This window comes from Falco peregrinus, chromosome 2 (assembly GCF_023634155.1).
Source record: "Falco peregrinus isolate bFalPer1 chromosome 2, bFalPer1.pri, whole genome shotgun sequence".
Classification (NCBI taxonomy): Eukaryota; Metazoa; Chordata; class Aves; order Falconiformes; family Falconidae; genus Falco; species Falco peregrinus.
In genome coordinates, this window is record NC_073722.1 from 15,865,140 (window position 1) to 15,884,437 (window position 19,298).

The following is a 19,298-nucleotide window of genomic DNA, read 5'->3' on the forward strand; positions in this document are numbered from 1 at the left end:
AAGAGTTTTGAACTCAAAATTAATAAGAAGCCCACACACTGCCTCAAATGGCCAAACAAGCCTTGATAACATTTCATAACTAAGAGATCCTAAATAAATTAAATAATGAGGAAGCATGAACCTTTCCTAGTCTGACTGTGGACACAGTGAAAAGTCACAATAGTCTCCCAAATCTAGGATGTAAGACAGAAATCTGTCTCACAGTCACAAAATCTCCTGTTACCATAGTGATGGGGACTGAGCAAATGACTAAAAATACCTGGTCTTATTCACACTGTCTTAGGAATGTGACCTAAATGACATGTAATACATGATTTTCCATGAGAAATTAATTGCATTTACTAGGCACCAACACTGAGAAGCAGATAATGAGCAAGTATGATGTGTGGTCAGACACTCAGAGAGACCACCTTATCAAAGATGCAGCTTGAACAGAAAGCTGGCTGGAAGAAAGCATACAAAAAACCTATGATAAAAAGAAACCACATGTAAGTAATTAACAAATCAAAAGCACCAATTAAACATGAGTTTCTCTCACTAAATAAAATTGTACTTTAAAGACATTCTTTGGAACTCCCGATACATAAAATTAACCATAACCTCCAAAGATCACTGTCCCCAGATCTCCCAGTTGTGATGACTGCCAAACACAGCAAGACACAGAGGTAATATAAATTCATGTTTAGACCAGCTTTGGTTCACAGCACCTACGTATGCCAGTACAAACCAAAAGTGTGCTACTAAAGTGTGCTAAGGGAAAAATTTCAAGTGGCATCTCCCATCTCAACTTGTGAGGTGCCTAAAGAAGCTGTCTCCACAAATCCCACCCAGGAGCTGCTGCTGCTCTACAAGAGCAAAGCATTGAAGGCTTCTCCACTGACAGCCCTGGGAAAAAGAAAACCCAGAAGGAAGATGAGACTAGATTTGAAGAACTTAATCAGTTACAATTTCATTTCTATTTTTAAAGGGTAATGATTTCCTATTTACAGTGCAGGATATCTTGATTCCTGCCTTGTGACATCTTATTTTATTTGCAAACACTCACCTATGAATGTTTGTAAAAGTTTGTTGAGCTGAGCTGTTTAAGAATGTTGAAAGGCAAGTGCCACTGACTCTATGAAGGGGGCAAATATTTTGCCTGAAGACATCCACAAGCGCAGACCTGCCACAAAATTGCTCTACACCCTCTTAAGTATATTTCAAGATAGCATGGGATTATTTTCCAGCATTCTTAGACACAGTGAAATTCTAGAGATTATACTTTATTTCCAGTATAATGATAAAATGCTCCATTTTGAAAAAGATCATAATCAGGTAGGGTTTGTCCTGACTATGCTTTGAAGAACAGTAGCTTCTTTACTCACACAAGGAAAAAAACAAACAAGCAAAACCTGAAACCTGCAGCATCTGCAGTTGAAACTTTGTACCATTGCAATACATTTTTTAGAAACCACTTACCTGGACAGACCAACTGAAAGACATGCTGTATTCCACTAGCATACATTTGAATATTGAATATCCAGTCTCTCAAAAATTCAGGCAGATCACTTCTCCCTCTTTTTGTTGAATTCTTTCTTGTAAAGCATTGTTTCATAAACAGAAGAGAAGATTCCATCAGATACATATTTACATTAAGTTTTTAGGCGCTGATTTTGTAAAGAAATATTTTCTTCAGAACCTTTTCTTCTTTTTTAGAAATGCTTTCTTCAGAATCAAATTAATACGCCTGGCAAACTTTGTATGAAAGCTTAGGCCTATGCAGAGGTCATATGATGGGGTAGTTTCACTCTTGCACTAAAGTGAAACTCACACATCACACTGAATGCAAAGGGCAACAGACAGGCTGAAAAACATCTCTTACCCATATCAGAATTTCTCAATATGGAATGGTGATGGACTCTGCAGAACTAGGCTGGCAGAAAGAGGTTGAGGTAAGTAGATAATTATAGTAGTTAACACTCTATTTTACACAGCAGATACACTCAACCTACCTGAAACAGTAGTTTAAACTGCTCACTCTAGGGCAAAAGACAAGGGGAAAACTCACAGTATAAGACATTGTCCCCACTATTAATGTAATGGAAATGCCCATAGATGCCTTGCTGCAGCTACTTACAAAAAAAGAACAAGGAGCACTTATTCTGTAGGCTAACAGTCAAGTGTTTTCTTGATCATTTTAATATATTAAATAATATAGCTTCAGTCAAAGAGACTAATTCAGACATAGGTGGTATATGATTTATCTTTTACTGCTCACAGAAGGAAAAGTACAGAAAAAAAAGAAACTTCACAGTTTAATATACTTTCTTGTCAACAGAACACTTCAGCTGATCTACCTAGCTCACAGATTTTTGCAGACTTGGTGCGCTTCTGGGTGGTTTAGCCCCAGGTGCTGACTAAGCACCATGCAGCCGCTCGCTCACTCCCCCCACAGTGGGATGGGGGAGAGGATCGGAAGAGTAAGAACAAGTAAACTTGTGGGCTCAGATAAAGACAGTTTAATAGCTAAAACAAAAGCTGTGCACACAGGCAAAGCAACACAAGGAATTTATTCACCACTTCCCATGGGCAGGCAGGTGTTCAGCCATCCCCAGGAAAGCAGGGCTTCATCACGTGTAATGGTTACTTGGAAAGAAAAACACCATAGCACTGAATATCTCCCCTGCTTTCTTCTTCTTCCCCCAGCTTACATATACTCAGCATTACATCCTATGGTATGGAATATCCCTTTGGCTAGTCCGGGTCAGCTGTCCTGGCTGTGTTGCTCCCCAGTTTCCTGTGCCCCTCCAGCCCTCTCACTGGCAGGGCTTGAGAAACTGAGAAGCCCTTGACTTGGTATAAATATTACTTGGCAACAACCAAACCCATCAGTGTGCTATCAACATTGTTCTCACACCAAGTCCAAAACACAGCACTGCACCAGCTACTGAGAGGAAAGTTAACTCTATCCCAGCTGAAACCAGGACACTAGCTCATTTACTACTATTCAACAGACTCTAGCTGATTTACTACTATTCAACAAAGGCACCCTTTTTCCTTTAAGGGTTAACAGCAATAGATCTTATTACAATCTACGTTATGCATGAGCATCTATAAGATGTCTCTCTGTCTTCTAAGCAGAGCAAATTAATGTCAATTTAACATTTCAGAAAAACAGCATCTGCCTTTTAAAGGAGAGTTTGCACTCTAATCTTGGAAGACCGTAAGACAAATCAACAAAAAAAGACAATACACGGGGCTGCAACATTTTATCGTATCTATTTGAAGGTATAAATTTAAGACTTCCTATTAAAGCATCAGTGACTCAACCATCAACCAGCATTTCATTACAGTATGAAGAGCAGTACAAACTTTTCAGTCAGTCAGCATTAGACAGTATGTTATGTGTTATGCAGCCTAGCATAAGAACATATCTTGTCAGGAGGATATGTGTTATATCTTAGGAATTAATTACTTTTATTGATACATTTTTTCTAACATATGGGGAAAATCAAATTATATATGCATACATTTCATGTATTATTTTTTTTCCTATGTGATGTTAGGAATATAAGACCTGATTATGGAATTCAGAATTGAAAACTGAAACTATGCCATGAATCTTCAGTTTACATGATTTGCATCAGTAAGGCCTTTGGAGGGAACTCAGAGCCTATCCACTGAATGTTTTCGAATTAAATATTACAATCCTCCTACTTTATACTGAAATATAAAGCTTTATGAATGCAGAAATAAAGGCCTGAATGGAAATGAGAATCAAGATATAAACAATTAATGCATATCAAGCTCAAATGACACAGAAATCAATTAGAACCTAATTGCAGTATTTAATGGGTTGTACATTTTTATTTTTTCTGGAATGCTAATGCCTATTTAAAGGGGGGTGGAGGGGAGCACAGTACATTTCTAACCCTTAGGTATGAAAACGGTCACCAAAGTCCAACTTCTGTTTTGATGCGTGGTTGAAAACTCCTACCAGTTCTCTTTTTCTCAGCTTTTTCCCCATGAGAAAAGCTCTTTTCTAGTGTATGCACCCATCTAATTTTAAATATCCTCATGATGAGATAGCCACCTCTTACTCTGGAAGAGGAATTTGAAGGGCAATAGATCAGACAAAGAGGAAGTTTAGACTACATTTTGCAGTCTAAACTGCTTTTTATTTTCCTTAATAACTTCATACGGTCCTTGGGGTGATAAGGACTGCACAAAAAGAAACATTCAGAAGAATGCAGAAGGCAGTGAGCGGGGCATCTGGAGCTAAGGAACAGGCAGTTTGGGTATCAGTCAACTATTTCTTCTTCTTTCAACACTTCTGTGCTTATGTATGAGGAGCAGCAGTCCTTGTGTCTGTGCCTTCTTGATTCTGCCTTCAAGCTATTGTCATTTATGCTTCTCCTGACCAATGCTTTTTATTCAATTGTGTGTGTGTCCATGAATTTTCTACCACACAGCTGAACAACAACATCTATCTTCTCTACCACACTTGCTTGCCTGTACAGTGAGCCATCAAAACTGATGAGGAAACAGGGGAAACAAAAGCAGGTATAAGTAGTAGTTCCATGAATAAAATATATAATACATGGATTGCTCAAAAAAATCTGCAGGGGATCAGAACTTCTTTAAAGAGGCTTTCTAAACATACAAGTTACTTCTTTCGTTATGGGAGATGTTTAACTGCTATTCATATTCCGCACAGCCCCCTTAAAATTCAATAGGGCAATAATACTAGGAAAAGAAAATCTTGGCAAGTAACGACAAAAAGGATAAAGTTAAGAAAATTTTGATGATACTCAGTTTTGCATTTTCTCACGTACTATCTCACTACAAATCCTTTTTCCTGACAGTTTGTGACACTGTCTACATCATGTAACAGTTAACAAAGTTACAGTCTAAGAATTGCAACACCATGACACAAAGTGCAGATAAAATAATTGATGATAATAGCTAATAATTAATCTTCTTATCAAGTGACCAGGAGAATCTCTTTGTTTAAGCTAAACCTTGAAGTTCTGCAGTGCCAGAATGACAACTTAGAAATGCAGCTGTGCATATGGAGACATGAAATCTTCCTTGCACCAATAATCACTTTAAACTAATTGCATTGCAGACATGGACTTAAGAATAGACAGACTATTGAAATTAAAAGATAATTTTATTTTAAAATGGGATGACCTGCATTTTCTCTATCCACTCCTCTAATTCAAAATACCAAAGTGATATAGAGAGATCCAAAACACCAGCTCCACATTTAACGCAAGCTGTCATTTTGCAGTAGTACCTTACAAATGCTGATAGGGATGGTCCATGACTTGTAGACTGTAGTTACAGATACATTTCACTTTCACTACTGTAAGAAAGAAGTGAAGGGTGACTAAAAAAACAGATGAGCAGGTATGTAACCAAGTGTATAATAAAATCTTAAAAGGACGCAAGAACATTCCTCTGAATTCATATAGACAGATACATAAAAAACAATTACTTCATAGTGCTGATACGGGATGATTCTTTCCAAAGGTGATTGGATAAAACTATTTTGGGATAAACACATTTTATCCCAAATTATGGAAGTAGATAGTGTACTACACATAATCAGAGCCTTGAGGGAAAGACAAGGTTCTGTATCTCAGCAGAGGAAAAGTGGAACAGAGAAACTTGGCAAGGTAAAAAAAAAATCTGTGTTCAGCATTCATTTTTTTGATTTAAAGTATGTCATAGGAGGAAAAATACATATTTGTCTTCTACAGCCCAGGAGTAGATATCAAGAAATGCTGTCTCACCTCACCATTAATTATATTAGCAGCAACAAGTCCCTCTCCTCCAGTATATAAATTGAAGGAGTGTTTTTGAAGGTTGATGATTACCAAATAATATGACCTGATCTTTATTACCCTATCGTAGGACTCTAAAAAACTAATGAAAGACATTGTTTAACAGATTGCTTAGTTACTACTTAACCCATTTATCTGAATTAGGTATAAGTTTTCTTATGGCATACTTCTTATATAAGAAGCTTAGACATCACCAGAAAAATGATAACTGAAGTTAGGCAGCCTACATTAGCACTCAACCTGCAATGTACATAAGCTCTTTCAACTTGTTATAAACTCTGAGATGGAAGACAAAAGTGCATTATTACAGCATTCTAGTATATCATTTCTCAGGAACTGGCATTTCATTTAGCAATACTAGATGACAAACATGAAAAACCGTAATTATGCTATAGAATCCATTACTTATTTTTTCAGAAACTGAAACTTAAAACAAGTTGGAGAAGAAGACTGCAATAAACAGTCTGTTAGTTACAGCCTATTTCTCTACCTAAAAAACTGCAAGCCCCCCAGAATTAACAGTATAATATGCATGTACTCCAAGACTCTCCGAAGGCAGAGGGATCAAGTGGCACACAAGCCATTCTCCCCTAAAAACTAATTGAGAGCCTTCTTGAGATCAGCTGATGGAAATGGGTCCCAGCACAGCACTCACTATCATTGAATTCTCCCTAAACTGGAAAGTGCACAACAGCCATGACAGATGAACTAGCTGAGCATGGGTTTTTTTCTAACAACAAAATCAATAATTCTTACACTACTAGAATATAAGTGCTACATGGATTAAACGATCAAGACATTACCTTAATTTTTAGCCTCTTGAATGCCATATGTTCAAGACACCCTCTTGCAGGACCTGGGTGAGGGCAACCCCCATTATTAAACATAGTCTGGGTGCAGAGTGGGTTGAGAGCAACCCTGAGGAGAAGGACTTGTGGGTGCTGGTGGACGACAAGCTCAACGTGACCTGGCAGTGTGCACTTGCAGCCCAGAAAGCAACTGTATCCTGGGCTGCATCAAAAGAAGCACGGCCAGCAGGTTGAGGGAGGGGATTCTCCCCTTCTACTCTGCTCTCATGAGACCCCACCTCGAGTCCTGCGTTCAGCTCTGGGGCCCCCAACAGAAGAAACACATCTACCTGTTGCAGCAAGTCCAGAGGAGGCCACAAAGATGATCAGAGGCCTGGAGCACCTCTCCTGTGAAGACTGGCTGAGACAGTTGGGGTTGCTCAGCCTGGAGAAGAGAAGGCTCCGGGGACACCTTATAGCGGCCTCCTTTAGGTACTGGAAGGCTTACAAGAAAGTTGGAGAGGGGCTTTTTACAAGGGCATGTAGCAACAGGACAAGGAGGAATGGCTTATAACTGAAAAAGAGTAGATTTAGATTAGGTACAAGGAAGAAATTCTTTATGATGAAAGCGATGAGGCACTGGAACAAGTTGCCCAGAGCAGCTGTGGGTGCCCCAGCCCTGGCAGCATTCAAGGCCAGGCTGGATGGGGCACTGAGCAACCTGGTCTAGTGGAAGGTGTCCCTGTCCATGGCAGGGGGGTTAGAATCCAGGGGATCTTTAAGGTCCCTTCCAACCCAACCAAACCCAACCCATTCTATGATTCTATCTTTGAATGCAAATGACTGTTTTAAGTACTTCTCTACTGCTAGGATACTTTCTACTATCATGAGAACTTTCAAAGACTTCCGAGTGAGTTACATTTCCTTCTGAGTTTGAAGGTCAAGGCATTTGTCACTAGAAATTACAGTACAGAAGATTCATTTTTCAGTTTGGTGCAGAAATGCTTGAACTAGGAATCAAAATCCTAGAAGACAAATTATAATGTGTACCTAAAATAATTACAGAATCACGTAGAATCCTTTTTATTTACATGAACAGCTTTAAAAGACTGAAAAGAAACTGTTGGTCATTTACCATGTACAATTACAGAATTAGCATCCAAATCTCTTGCCAACCGTTCGGCTGCAGCTGCGTGGATCTGCACAATGCCCATGGCTTTGTAAGCTATAAGGATCAAGTTATTATTTTCAACATTGTTAACATTTTGAATTCCTATTCAACTGTAGAGTTTTATACAAAATGGAGAATGCAAGAAGTCATATTTTGTGTGAAAATACACTACTTCAAAAAATGGAATGAGTAAACAAACTTACCTACCAGCTCTTACAATTGAACCGATAATACAAACGGTAGCAGATAGACACAATGAAACTTCAGTGTCTCTTCTGTCTAAATGTTGACTTCCATGGGTTTTATTAATGTGTATTCATTACAGTTGCCAGGAAATTTCCTCCTAAAAGAAAGATTTTATGAGAACACAGAAATTAATCAAACCCAATACCTTTCATAAGAACCCAGCAGGAAATGCTGTATCAGAGATTTTCCTGTCAAAACAAGACAGCAGAAACATCAGAAAAGCCAAGATACTCAATAACTTGAATTCTACATTTATCTGCTACTGTAAAATTACCAAAAGTAATTCTGAAACCCTGAAAGCTCTCAACCTCGTGTTGATAGAGAATGAGTAGAAAGGAACTCTCCAAAGTTTCATCTCTACAGTCCTGTGTGATTACTTTACTATGACCCCAACTAAGAAAATTATCAAAATATATATGATGAATAATGAGAATGCTAGACTTGGCATTTCAAGCAGTGTAACTGCAGAAATACAAACCATAATGTAGCTGAGGATTTTTCATCAACCATGTTTAAAGCTTTCTTTTTTTCTGAAGGTACAATTGTGACTAGAAATAGTAATTTTATAGTTAAGGTCACAATTAGCTCTAAAGTCAGTTGTAATTTTACTTACCACATCCAGATTGTACCAAGACTAAACCAATCTGCTTGAAATATCACTAAATTGAGAGGAAAATGTTTTTTGATGCCTGGTCTTAATTAAGCAAGGTAACAGTCAGATAAAATGCTTGAGAAATTGAGATCTGAATATTCCTCCAAATCTTGTCTTTGCTGGGTTTTTTTTGTTGTTTTTGTTTGTTTGTTTTGAGGTTATTATCTACTGGGGTTTTTTTAAACAAAATTACTTAGATGATGAATTTTAAACTGGTTATTTTCTGGTATTCTGTAGCACTTCCTCTAGCCAAGAGCTTGCAGAATTTCTCATCAGACCATCTTCCTATAATTAAAAAATATCATTTGCACTTATTCATCATTCTGCTCTATGCCACAAAGACAAATCTGTTCCATCAATCTTGATCTCTCTACTGGCTAAAAAATCTTCCAGGTATTTCATATAACCTCACAGCATGGGACCACAATTTCACCACTCACTTATAATCTGATACACTTTTCCACTGAACAAAGAATTGAACCCTCTACTGGGCTCTAATTCAGCTCCATACCAGCAGAGGCTGTGCATTTATTACTTTGCCTAGAGATTCTATCAGAGAACAGCAGCATTTTAATTTTCTTGTAGGGTTTCAATGAAATTGCAGTTTCATAGTTTGCCCAGGAATACCCTCAGTGGACTCATCACCACAACTGTTTCTAGACAGGTAAAGCCAGTTTGCAGATGATGCCTATCTACTCTGAGACATGAGAATGTGCTAAGCATGAGGATATCCAAGGGCTACATCTCTGGACTGATCAAATCCACTGTCTTTGAAGACCAAGGAACAACATTATGTCAGATGGACAGGAAGGGAAGTACCTGACTTATTAGACTCATGGTTATATAGAATACACACAGTATTTCCGTTGATATTTTTTTCCCAAATATTGAAAAAAAAAATTAGCAGAGGCAATCATTTATCTTGGAAGGGCAGGTCCCATTGTGCTATCTTACAAGTAGAAAAGTTTGAAATGTTTTCTTAACATTGTTTTCAGATCCTCAAATCACTATATAAGTTGAAGTAAAGGTAGGTTATTTGGGGATGCTGGGGCACTCACAAGGAGAAAAAGTTCCTAAAATCCACATTTTTTTTAAAATGAAAATGTATTTCAGAACAATTCTGATTTTGCAACCATTACATTCTTTTTTCGATCCATGATAATAAAAATTATATGAAAGATATGGACAAGTGGCTGTTTGAAAGATTGAGTGTACAATCAAATCCTCACTTAGGTACAGCAGCTGTCTGCACTACAGATGTCTTTGTAAAATCAAATTCATGCTGCAGATCTGATGGCAACACATTGAATGGCTCTTCCTACTGAATTATACATGGGGCAATTTTTTTATAATCTCACAATTTAATTTCATGCAATTTACATATTCTGATTAATAGTGCTGTGTAAAGATATATTTAATATGCTCTGGCACTGCTGTATAAATAATGTCTTATATCAGTATTTTGTGCTGTTCTTAAAGATAATGTATTTTAAGGTTGTGTTCAAGTTACACTGTTCTTTCTTTTATATGCCATAAAAAATGCATACTAAACTGCCTCTGGCTTGATGTGATTTCTCTCAGTTACACTATCTCTAATGATGACTTTCACAGCAAAATTTGTTGTTTTAATAGAAGAAAATAGCTAAACAGAAAAAAAGTGGGTTTTATTTAATAAGTGTTTAGAACATAGTCAAGCAGAACAAATACCAAGCAAGATGTTTTAAATTAATTTTTTATCAAACAGTTTATCTGCATTAATATATATTCCATCACTTACAAATTTCAGTTCAGATACTGCTACTAATTAGTTTTGGCTGATATTGGAGTATTTTGTATGCTCCATTTATAAAAGCTGTTTGCCCATCTGTTAATAGGTTGGAAGTGATTAAAGGACACTTATTTTGGCTGTTGCAAAGGCCAAATCATTTTAAAGCTGCAAATATGTGACAAAATCAGCTAAAGGTTTGCCAAGTTCAAGACCTGATTTTCTTAAAGAGTTGTGGTGTCTGCTTCCTTTCCCTCCTGCCTAAAGCCTCTATGAGTTTTCAGTATATATAAAAGCAAAAAATCAGCCTACTATGATAGGTCACACCTACTATCTATTTGATTACACAGAGGTTTTAATAAACTTTGAATGTTTTTCAGATCTCTAGCTAAAAAGCATTTCTTCTGTTTGTATAGTAACTGAAGAATTGCTTCTGAGTTTTTAACTAAAATGCAGCTTACAAGAGTACTCAGGTCAGTATCACTGTATTTTAACACATGTGCCTTTCTGTCTATTGCTTCATCAGTGTGCATAAAATCAGAAAAATAAGAAAAAAATCAATATGGGAAATATTAAAGGAAAAAGAACACAAAAAAAGAGAGTAAAGAATTTGGATGAAAAGGACAGTCATGGACGATGAGCTGGGAAGCAACAGCAAACCAAAAACCCTAATGGCAAGAGATTTATGTGTGCCATTATTGTGAGATAATGACAGACTTCAGTTCCATCTGGGAAGAGTATTTTAGTCATACATTTAACTTAAATGAAGACAAGAATTAGCCTTGTACAGAGAACTAGAATAACTCCTGTATATAATTTACATCCTATGGCCTACCTGAAGGCAAATCTCATGTATTAAATTATACCCTGCTTTTTTTCCATATACTTAACTTGATGCTTTACAGTATCAACACAAAACCTGAGCTGATCCTTACCCAGATGAAAAGTCACAATGGAGTTATGAAAAGAGTACTCAACAGGTATTCTAACCCTGGTTTGTCTGCAAACCCCTAAGTAATTTTTTTTTTCCCCTTGGCTGGATTTGAACTGTAATACCAAAGAGAAAAGACCAGCAACCATCCCTGGACTTATTTGCTTCATCTGCAAATTTAATTTTATAAATGAGCAACATAAAGTGCTACCTACATACATTAAAGACATACCACCTGCTTTGTACTACTTTAATGGAAAATCTGTCAAGCACTTTCTTTAATGATTGTATGTCTTAAAAATTCAACAAATGAAAGGATTACCACTGAAATCATATTAATCTGCAAAGGATTAACAGCCTACTGTTGAAAAGACTTCACGAACTGCAATAGGAGAGGATATTAAATAAAAAATGCAAAGAGCTTTTCACATACATAGTGCAGAAAGATTGTAGAGGTTGAAGCAGCAAAATTGAAAATGGACTGAAACAAAGAATGGTGATGTGAATCATACACTTCAGCACTGAAAGTAAAATCATAGAAAACATGCTAATAAGCTATAACATGCTTATTGTCTGAATACAGTTTATTCATCTTCTTCATAAGTTTCTGTGACCAGTTGCACTCTCGTTGTCATTTGTGATTTTAAACAGATTTAGATATGCTATCTGAAATGTCTTGTTTAAAGAATGAAACAGAATTTATTGAACATTCTGAATTTAATGAAACACGGAGAATGAAGTCTTGATTTCCCACAGACACAGCCTTCTTTAAGGGATAGGAAGACCCCCCACAGATTATGAAATATATTATCTTCAAGAGTACACAGCTTAGCTTTTAGAATTTCAAGAGACAAATAGATTTATTTCTCTATTATGTTTTCCCTGCCTGTAGGACACTAATGAAATCATGGCCAGGCATTTCTTGTTATTTAATGGCCAACAGAGTTCATTTCATCAAACCTCATTCAGTAGTTATCCATATTCATGAAGACACTTAAGGATGTGTTTGATTTTAGCTTTAGTAGGATTTAAGGATATCCTTAAAGTTAGACACATCTTTAGTAGGATTTAAGGATATCCTTAAAGTTAGACACATACTTAAAACGTTATGCTGAATTTGGATGGAGGCAATTGCATGCTTACCTGAGCTAAAGTTAAAATTAAGCATATGCTTAAGTGTTTTGCTGAATACAGATGGAGTGCTGAACTGCAGCCCAGTGATTACTCATAAGTGTCAGTATGTTCTCAATCCAGACATTATCACTTTACAAATAAAATTTGAAGATATACGTATACATAATCAATGTATGTCTGAGTAGAATTTTGATGACCAGCTAATTACAATTAATGCAGACATAAATTAATAAGGTGATGAAACTCTGCTTAAACTCAAAGATATATTTCATATAATTCACTCAGGATGTACACAGAAGATAAATTATGACAGTAAAACAATGACATGAAAAACTACAACTTTCCCTTCCAGTCAAAAACACCATTTTCAACCTCAGTAGGCCCAGTTTAGCTGGTCCTAGGGTCTGACACTAAAATTTTCCTAGTTTCCTGAGCCTGAAATGATATTAATGGTGGTTTATTACACAAATCATTGTAACAGATATTGCTCACCACACAGAAGAACTCAGAATAACCATTCTGAGGTTTTGCAACTTAATGACATTGAGAATCTATGGATTCACAGAATCACAGGATGGTCAGGGTTGGAAGGGACCTCTGAGACCAACTTGTCCAACCCCCTGCCAAAGCAGGGTCTCCTAGAACAGGTCACACAGAATTGCATCCAGGTGGGTTCTGAATGTCTCCAGAGAAGAAGACCCCACAGCCTCTCTGGGCAGCCTGGCCCAGTGCTCTGCCACCCTCATGGTGAAGAAGTTCTCCCTCATACTCAGGTGGAACCTCCTGCGTTTCAGTTTGTGCCCGTTGCTCCTTGTCCTCTCGTTGTGCACTACTGAAAAGAGCCTGTTCCACCCTCTTGAGACTCCCCCTTAAGACATTTGCAGCCATTGGTGAGGTCCCTCTCAGCCTCCCCTTCCCCAGGCTCAGCAGGCCCAGCTCTCCCAGCCTGTCCCCACCAGGGAGGTGCCCAGGCCCCTCACCGTGGCACGCGACTTTGCAACAACATCTGCCACCTCCCTCAGCACTCGGGGGGGATCCCATGGGGGCCCACGGATCTGTGGGTGTCAGGTTTGTCTAAGTGATCTCTGACACAACCCTTCGCAACAAAGGCAAAGTCTTCCCTTCTCCAGACATCCTCTCTTGCCCCCAGGGCCTGGGGGTCCCGAGGGCCGGCCTTGGCACTAGACTGAGGCAAAGGCGGCATTCAGTAACTGCCTTCTCTGTGCCCTGTGTCACCAGGGCACCCACCTCATGCAGCAGCGGGCCCATGTTTTCCCTGGTCATCCTTCTCCTACTGAGGTACCTGAAGAAGCCCTTCTTGTCACCCTTGACATCCCTCGCCAGATTTAATTCCAAATGGACCTTAGCCTGACTCACCGCCTCCCTGCACGTTCTGACAACATCCCTACAGTCCTCCCAGGTGGCCTGCACCTTTTAGCACATGCCTTAAGCTTCCTCCTTCTGTTTGAGGTTTGCCAGAAACTCCTTGCTCATCCATGCAGGCCTCCTGCCCCCTCTGCTTCATTTCCTACTTGTGGGGATGCACTTGTGATGAGCTTGGAGGAAGTGATGCTTGAATATTGGCCAGCTCTCTTGGACCCCACAACCTGTAAAGACCTAACACATGGGATTCCTCCAAGTAGGTCCTTGAAGAGGCCAAAGGTAGCTCGCCTGAACACCAGGGTCCTATTTATCGCCCTGCTTCTTCCATGCAGGACCCTGAACTCCACCATCTCATGGTCACTGCAGCGAAGGTTGCCCCCAGCCTCCACATTCCCAAGCAGCCCTTCTTTGCTAGCACAAGGTCCAGCAGCACACCTCGCCTCACTGGTTCCTCCACAACCTGCGTCAAAAACGTACCATCAACACACTGCAGGAACCTCCTGGGCTGTGTGTGCCCAGCTGTGTGGTCTTTCCAGCAGATATCAGGCGGGTTGAGGGCTCCCATGAGAACCAGGGCCTGTGACCATGAGACTACCTCCAGCTGCCTGTCGAAGGCCTCATTGACTCCCCCTTCCTGATCAGGCGGCCTGTAGCAAACACTCACAACAGTGTCCCCCATGTCAGCCTGCCCTTTAATCTTTACCCATAAGCTTTCGGTTCTTTCTGCATCCACCCCTAGGGAGAGCTCAATGCATTCCATTTCCTCTCTCTCATAAAGAGCAACTCCAGCACCTTGCCTTGCTGGCCTGTCTTTCCTAAAAAGTATGTAGACATCCAGTCATGCAATCTATCCCTCCATGTCTCTGTAACTGCAATAAGATAATGGTCCTGCAACCACACACAGATCTTGAATTCCTCCTGTTCATTCTCCATGCTGCATGTGTTGGTGTACAGGCATTTCAGAGAGGCATTTGAGCATGCAGGTTTCCCAGGAATGGTGCAAGTGGATCCACCATAGCCACACACACCACTGAGGTGGTTAGCCTTCTGGAACTCATCCTGGGAGGCAGCTAAGAACATATGTCACTTCTCTGGTTGGCCCGGCTTATTTCCCGGTTGGATGTGATTGTGTGAGCATTGCCACTTCGGACCCTGCCCCCTCCAGTTCCGCAGTTTAAAGCCTACCTCACCCAGCCAGCCAGTCTGCCACCAAAGATTCCTTACCTCTTCTAGACAGGTGGATCCCCCCTGTCCCAAACAGGCTATAGTCAAAGAATGTACTGTTGTCATAGAAGCCAAAACTCACATGACAGCACCAGCCATGAAGCCAGAAGTTGACTTGCATTACACATATGTCTATTTCTGGCTGTACCCTTTCATCTTGCTGGTAAAATGAAAGAAAAACTAACTTGGGCACTAAAATTTTTCGCTTGCACCCTTAGGGCTTCCTTGATTCTGTCCAGGTTCTGGCTTTTGGTGTCATTCATGCCCATGTGAAAGGGTAGTAGTGGATAGTAGTCTGAGCTCTTAACAAGTTGTGTCACCCTCTCAGCAACATCTCAGACGTTAGCTCCCAGAAGGCAGCATAACTCATGTGACCCCCTGTCAGGCCATCTGATGGGCACCTCAGTGCCCTTAAAACAGAGAGCTACCCAGTACAGGCATGCCACGTTTCTTTTCAAGGTGTCCATAGTGTGCTGCTACCATTGTTCCCCCTTACAGGCCTTGCTTGTGGGTGTGTATAGCTCTTAAAGCTCCATATCTGTTCTCAGTTGTGGGTAGAGATGGAAATGGAGTCTGCCTCTTGCAGGTCACCAGGGTCCAAGGTCCACTACAGGAGCATGGTTCTGAAACCACCTATCTTTCTCCATCTCAGCCCTCTAATACTGAGCAGCCTTTTAGCTGTTTCCTGCAACCTGGCCGTCTGACGTTACAGATCATCAACCTGCACAAACTTTATGCAGGTACTTACCTTTTCTCCAGAAGGAGGATCTGGGCACTCATTTCAATCTTCCATCTATACCAAAGCCTCCTTCCTTACCAGTTCCGTCTGGATGCAAGCATCAGACATCTCAGGGGCCTTCTCCGTAGAAACACTGGTTTTAACTCTGAGGTGAGTACCCACCATTATGACATTCACTATTCTACTTGGAATGGGGTAAGACCTATTCCTGCTTTCTAATACCTTTGTCAGTTTTCAGTACTAATTTGCAAAGGAAAAACATTGAAAAGTAAGTTTGAAAGTATATCAGTTTCATCTGCTGTTATTTTTACAGAAGATGAAGAGCAAAAAAGTACCTTGTATTCCTCCTTTCTGACATAGCACTTGATGCAGTACTCTTCTGCTTGTTGGCTTGGTGTCTACCATAATCTGGAAAGACAGAAGAAAGACCTAGTGAATTAGATATGTAAAATCTAAGGCAGCTCATAACTGCCATAAATTTCAAGGACTGTATATGTAAAAGGTTCTAAATTTAGACAGGACTTACAACTTTACTAAGCAAAACTAAAAAGCTCAAAAAATAAAACTAACCTAATCAGTAACAACAAATGTTAGGGATGAACCTAGCAATACTTTGCTTTAAGCTCAGATGTACAGATTCAAAAAGGACAGATACTGCTTTCCTCTTTCCATCTCCCCAGTGACTACTCTCTGTCCTGCTACTTTATAATTCTGTTTTCCTTTAATGAATTATGGAAAAACAAACCTTATAAACATCTATCTATGTTTAATTATATAAATATATATATGACATATATGCTATCACTTGTATAGATCAGGGTGTTTGACTTTTGTTGTGATGCATTTCTGATTTGGCTAGTTTGTAAAAACCATACACCATCTGTAAAAGTCTCAGAGAAAAAAAAAAAGAAGAACCTGGTATATAACTGAAGCATGTAACTGTAACCCCCCCTTCCCTCCCCCCTGCAAGAAGTTCTTGCCACTTTAATTCCCATGCTCCTGAAAGACAGCAATACACAAAGCATGTTAAAGAATGGATATCTGACATCACACCAAAACAGCACTCATCCCAACATGCTCTTCCTAACAATGGCCAACAAAGGAGCATTGGCAGGTGTAAGAAAGATGGCACTTCCAAAGGTGATTAATCTCCATTACAGACTTCTGATTATCAGCAGTTTAGTGACTAAGCTAGAGGCAGCATCTATACCCTTATGTTTAATAGCCACTGAATAACCAGACATCAAATTGTCTAATCCTTTTTTTGATCTCTTTTTTCAGACTTTGCAACACCTGTGGCTGCCAGATCCACAACTCATTTATTCATTAGATGAAAAAGATTTTTGTACTTTTGTTCTAAATTTACTACCTGATGATTTCATCGTGCCCCTCTGGTTCTTGAGCTAGAAACACAATACATATTATTCTTCATTAGCCTTTCCCCTACCTTCAAGACTTTATTCCTGATCCATTACCTATGTCACCTAGATTTTATGATACTGAATCAATGGATGGTAAAAACAGTACTTGATATCCATTATCACTAAAAACAGCACAAAACATTTTCCTACCGACATTTCCCATCTTATTTAGTCTGTTTTATGACAGAAACTATTCCACACCTCTGGCAATCCCATACTGTATGTTCTAGATGCTTTTTCTTTTTAGGACAGAATGGCTGGCATGTGATATTTAAGACATGGCTGTACTATGGAGGTAGTAAGAACTCTATACCAATCAGCAGCCAGCTACACAGGTACTTTGATATTCTTAGTAAATTCCAATTAGATGATCAGCACTACAGCTGCTATCAAGAGTCTTCCTATCAGTTAAGGACCTGGAAAATTCAATCAGCTGAAGGAAAGACTGCATGCCTGACAGGTGATTTGCTACTATCTACCTCATGGAACTAAGAGTCCTATTGGTTCCATGTTTCCAGATATTTTTGGCTAACTCATACTTCAGATCCTGTCCCCTAGTCTCATTTACTCAAACTAGAGTCCCATTTTCAACTGAACGCTAGCCTTGCCTATTATCTACTTCCTTATATCCTACCATGTTCTATGGACTCTCTGATACTTCAGCCCCACTCCCAGCCATGCTGTTCTCCCAACACTTTGATTCTTCTTCTGACCTGATGTGCTTGGCTTCTGTCACTAACTCCTGACTATGATCTCTCTCCACACTGCCACCAGCCTCGAGGTACACAGATATGGTGATGTTTTCTGTTCGGCTTTATTCCATACCCAACCTCCTACTGTGTTTTGCACACCCTTTGGTTAGCCATTTCGGACAACTAACCACAATGATTCCAAGTTCCTACCTGTGTGAAAATGCCAAATTCAGAGCTCATTCAGGTGTAAGTGTATAAAGTAATTCCCTTGACCAAACATTTTCATTATTTTTTCCATTACCAGAATGTTTTCATGGACAAGTAACAAACATGATTTTGTATGAAAAATCAGATGTGGTACATGCTAGATTAATGTCAGCAATGCATTAAGCGCAACTAAACCACGCTTTCAAGCATCCCATTTAGCAAGTCTACCCACAGAGCCTGAATGCTAGACACTGCTTATCATTTTTTAATCAAAGAATGCAGGTTTTAAAGGCTGAAAGTCAGTGCACTGACTTGTATTGCAGATTTCAAGCAGTGAGGTACGAATTACCCAACTGCTAGAGAAAAACATTCTTCTTCGGAGGCTGCTAATGCACTTCAAGCAATTGCTAGTGCAAACAAACCTGGCTCTGTACGCTTATATATTTTAAGATCATCAGCCACCAGTGCAATGAACTGTTAACAATCTGGTGGGAGATCTAAAACACATGCACATGCTCAGAAGTAGTCTTATTTAGTACCTCATTTTATAGGTGTATAGTTCTTTGGTCATTGATTTATTAAGTTCTGTGTCACCACTGAGCAGTCTTGTCCAGTTTGGTTGCCTTTTATACCATCTTGCTGTATTTTGGTTTTCACTTCTGGTTTTGACCTAGGGATTCAAATCCTCAAGTTGCTCCTCCCAGAACTAGAGTAGCTAAAGCCTATCATTTTATCAACCCTATTCATCTATTTGGAAACCCTGTCAGGCATGTGAGGTATATGCTGAAAGGCAATCTACAGTTTAGTTCATGTGGTCTGAAGCCAAGCCAATGCCTAATAAAGTCACCATCTATGATTTAATATGAAGATGAAATTTCACTTCTTGTGCAACTGAGATGTGACATTATTTTAATGCAGTCTGGATGTTAACACCAGCTGTCTGAGAGAAAACATGAGAAAAGAGTGGACATAGAGGTGCAATAAGCATACTGTCTGCATAAAACCTCAAGAGTCATTCTCCAAAAACGAATTTCTGGGCAAAGGTCCAACACTACAGTAAGTGACTGCACATGTCTGGATATAAATGTATGGATTCAGAGCAAGATAGATACTTGGT

The 19,298-nt window shown here is 39.3% G+C and overlaps 1 protein-coding gene across 1 annotated transcript in view; it reads right to left on the bottom strand.

The window, feature by feature from the left end:
* The window catches only part of IQCM (IQ motif containing M), a 117,465-nt gene that overhangs the window by 63,324 nt on the left and 34,843 nt on the right, over positions 1–19,298 (bottom strand). Inside the window, 7 exon segments of the mRNA XM_055798034.1 lie at positions 1,459–1,574; positions 5,177–5,316; positions 6,632–6,680; positions 7,441–7,540; positions 7,543–7,571; positions 14,246–14,713; positions 16,197–16,269. Of these exon segments, the coding sequence (XP_055654009.1) occupies positions 1,459–1,574; positions 5,177–5,316; positions 6,632–6,680; positions 7,441–7,540; positions 7,543–7,571; positions 14,246–14,713; positions 16,197–16,269 (975 nt within the window).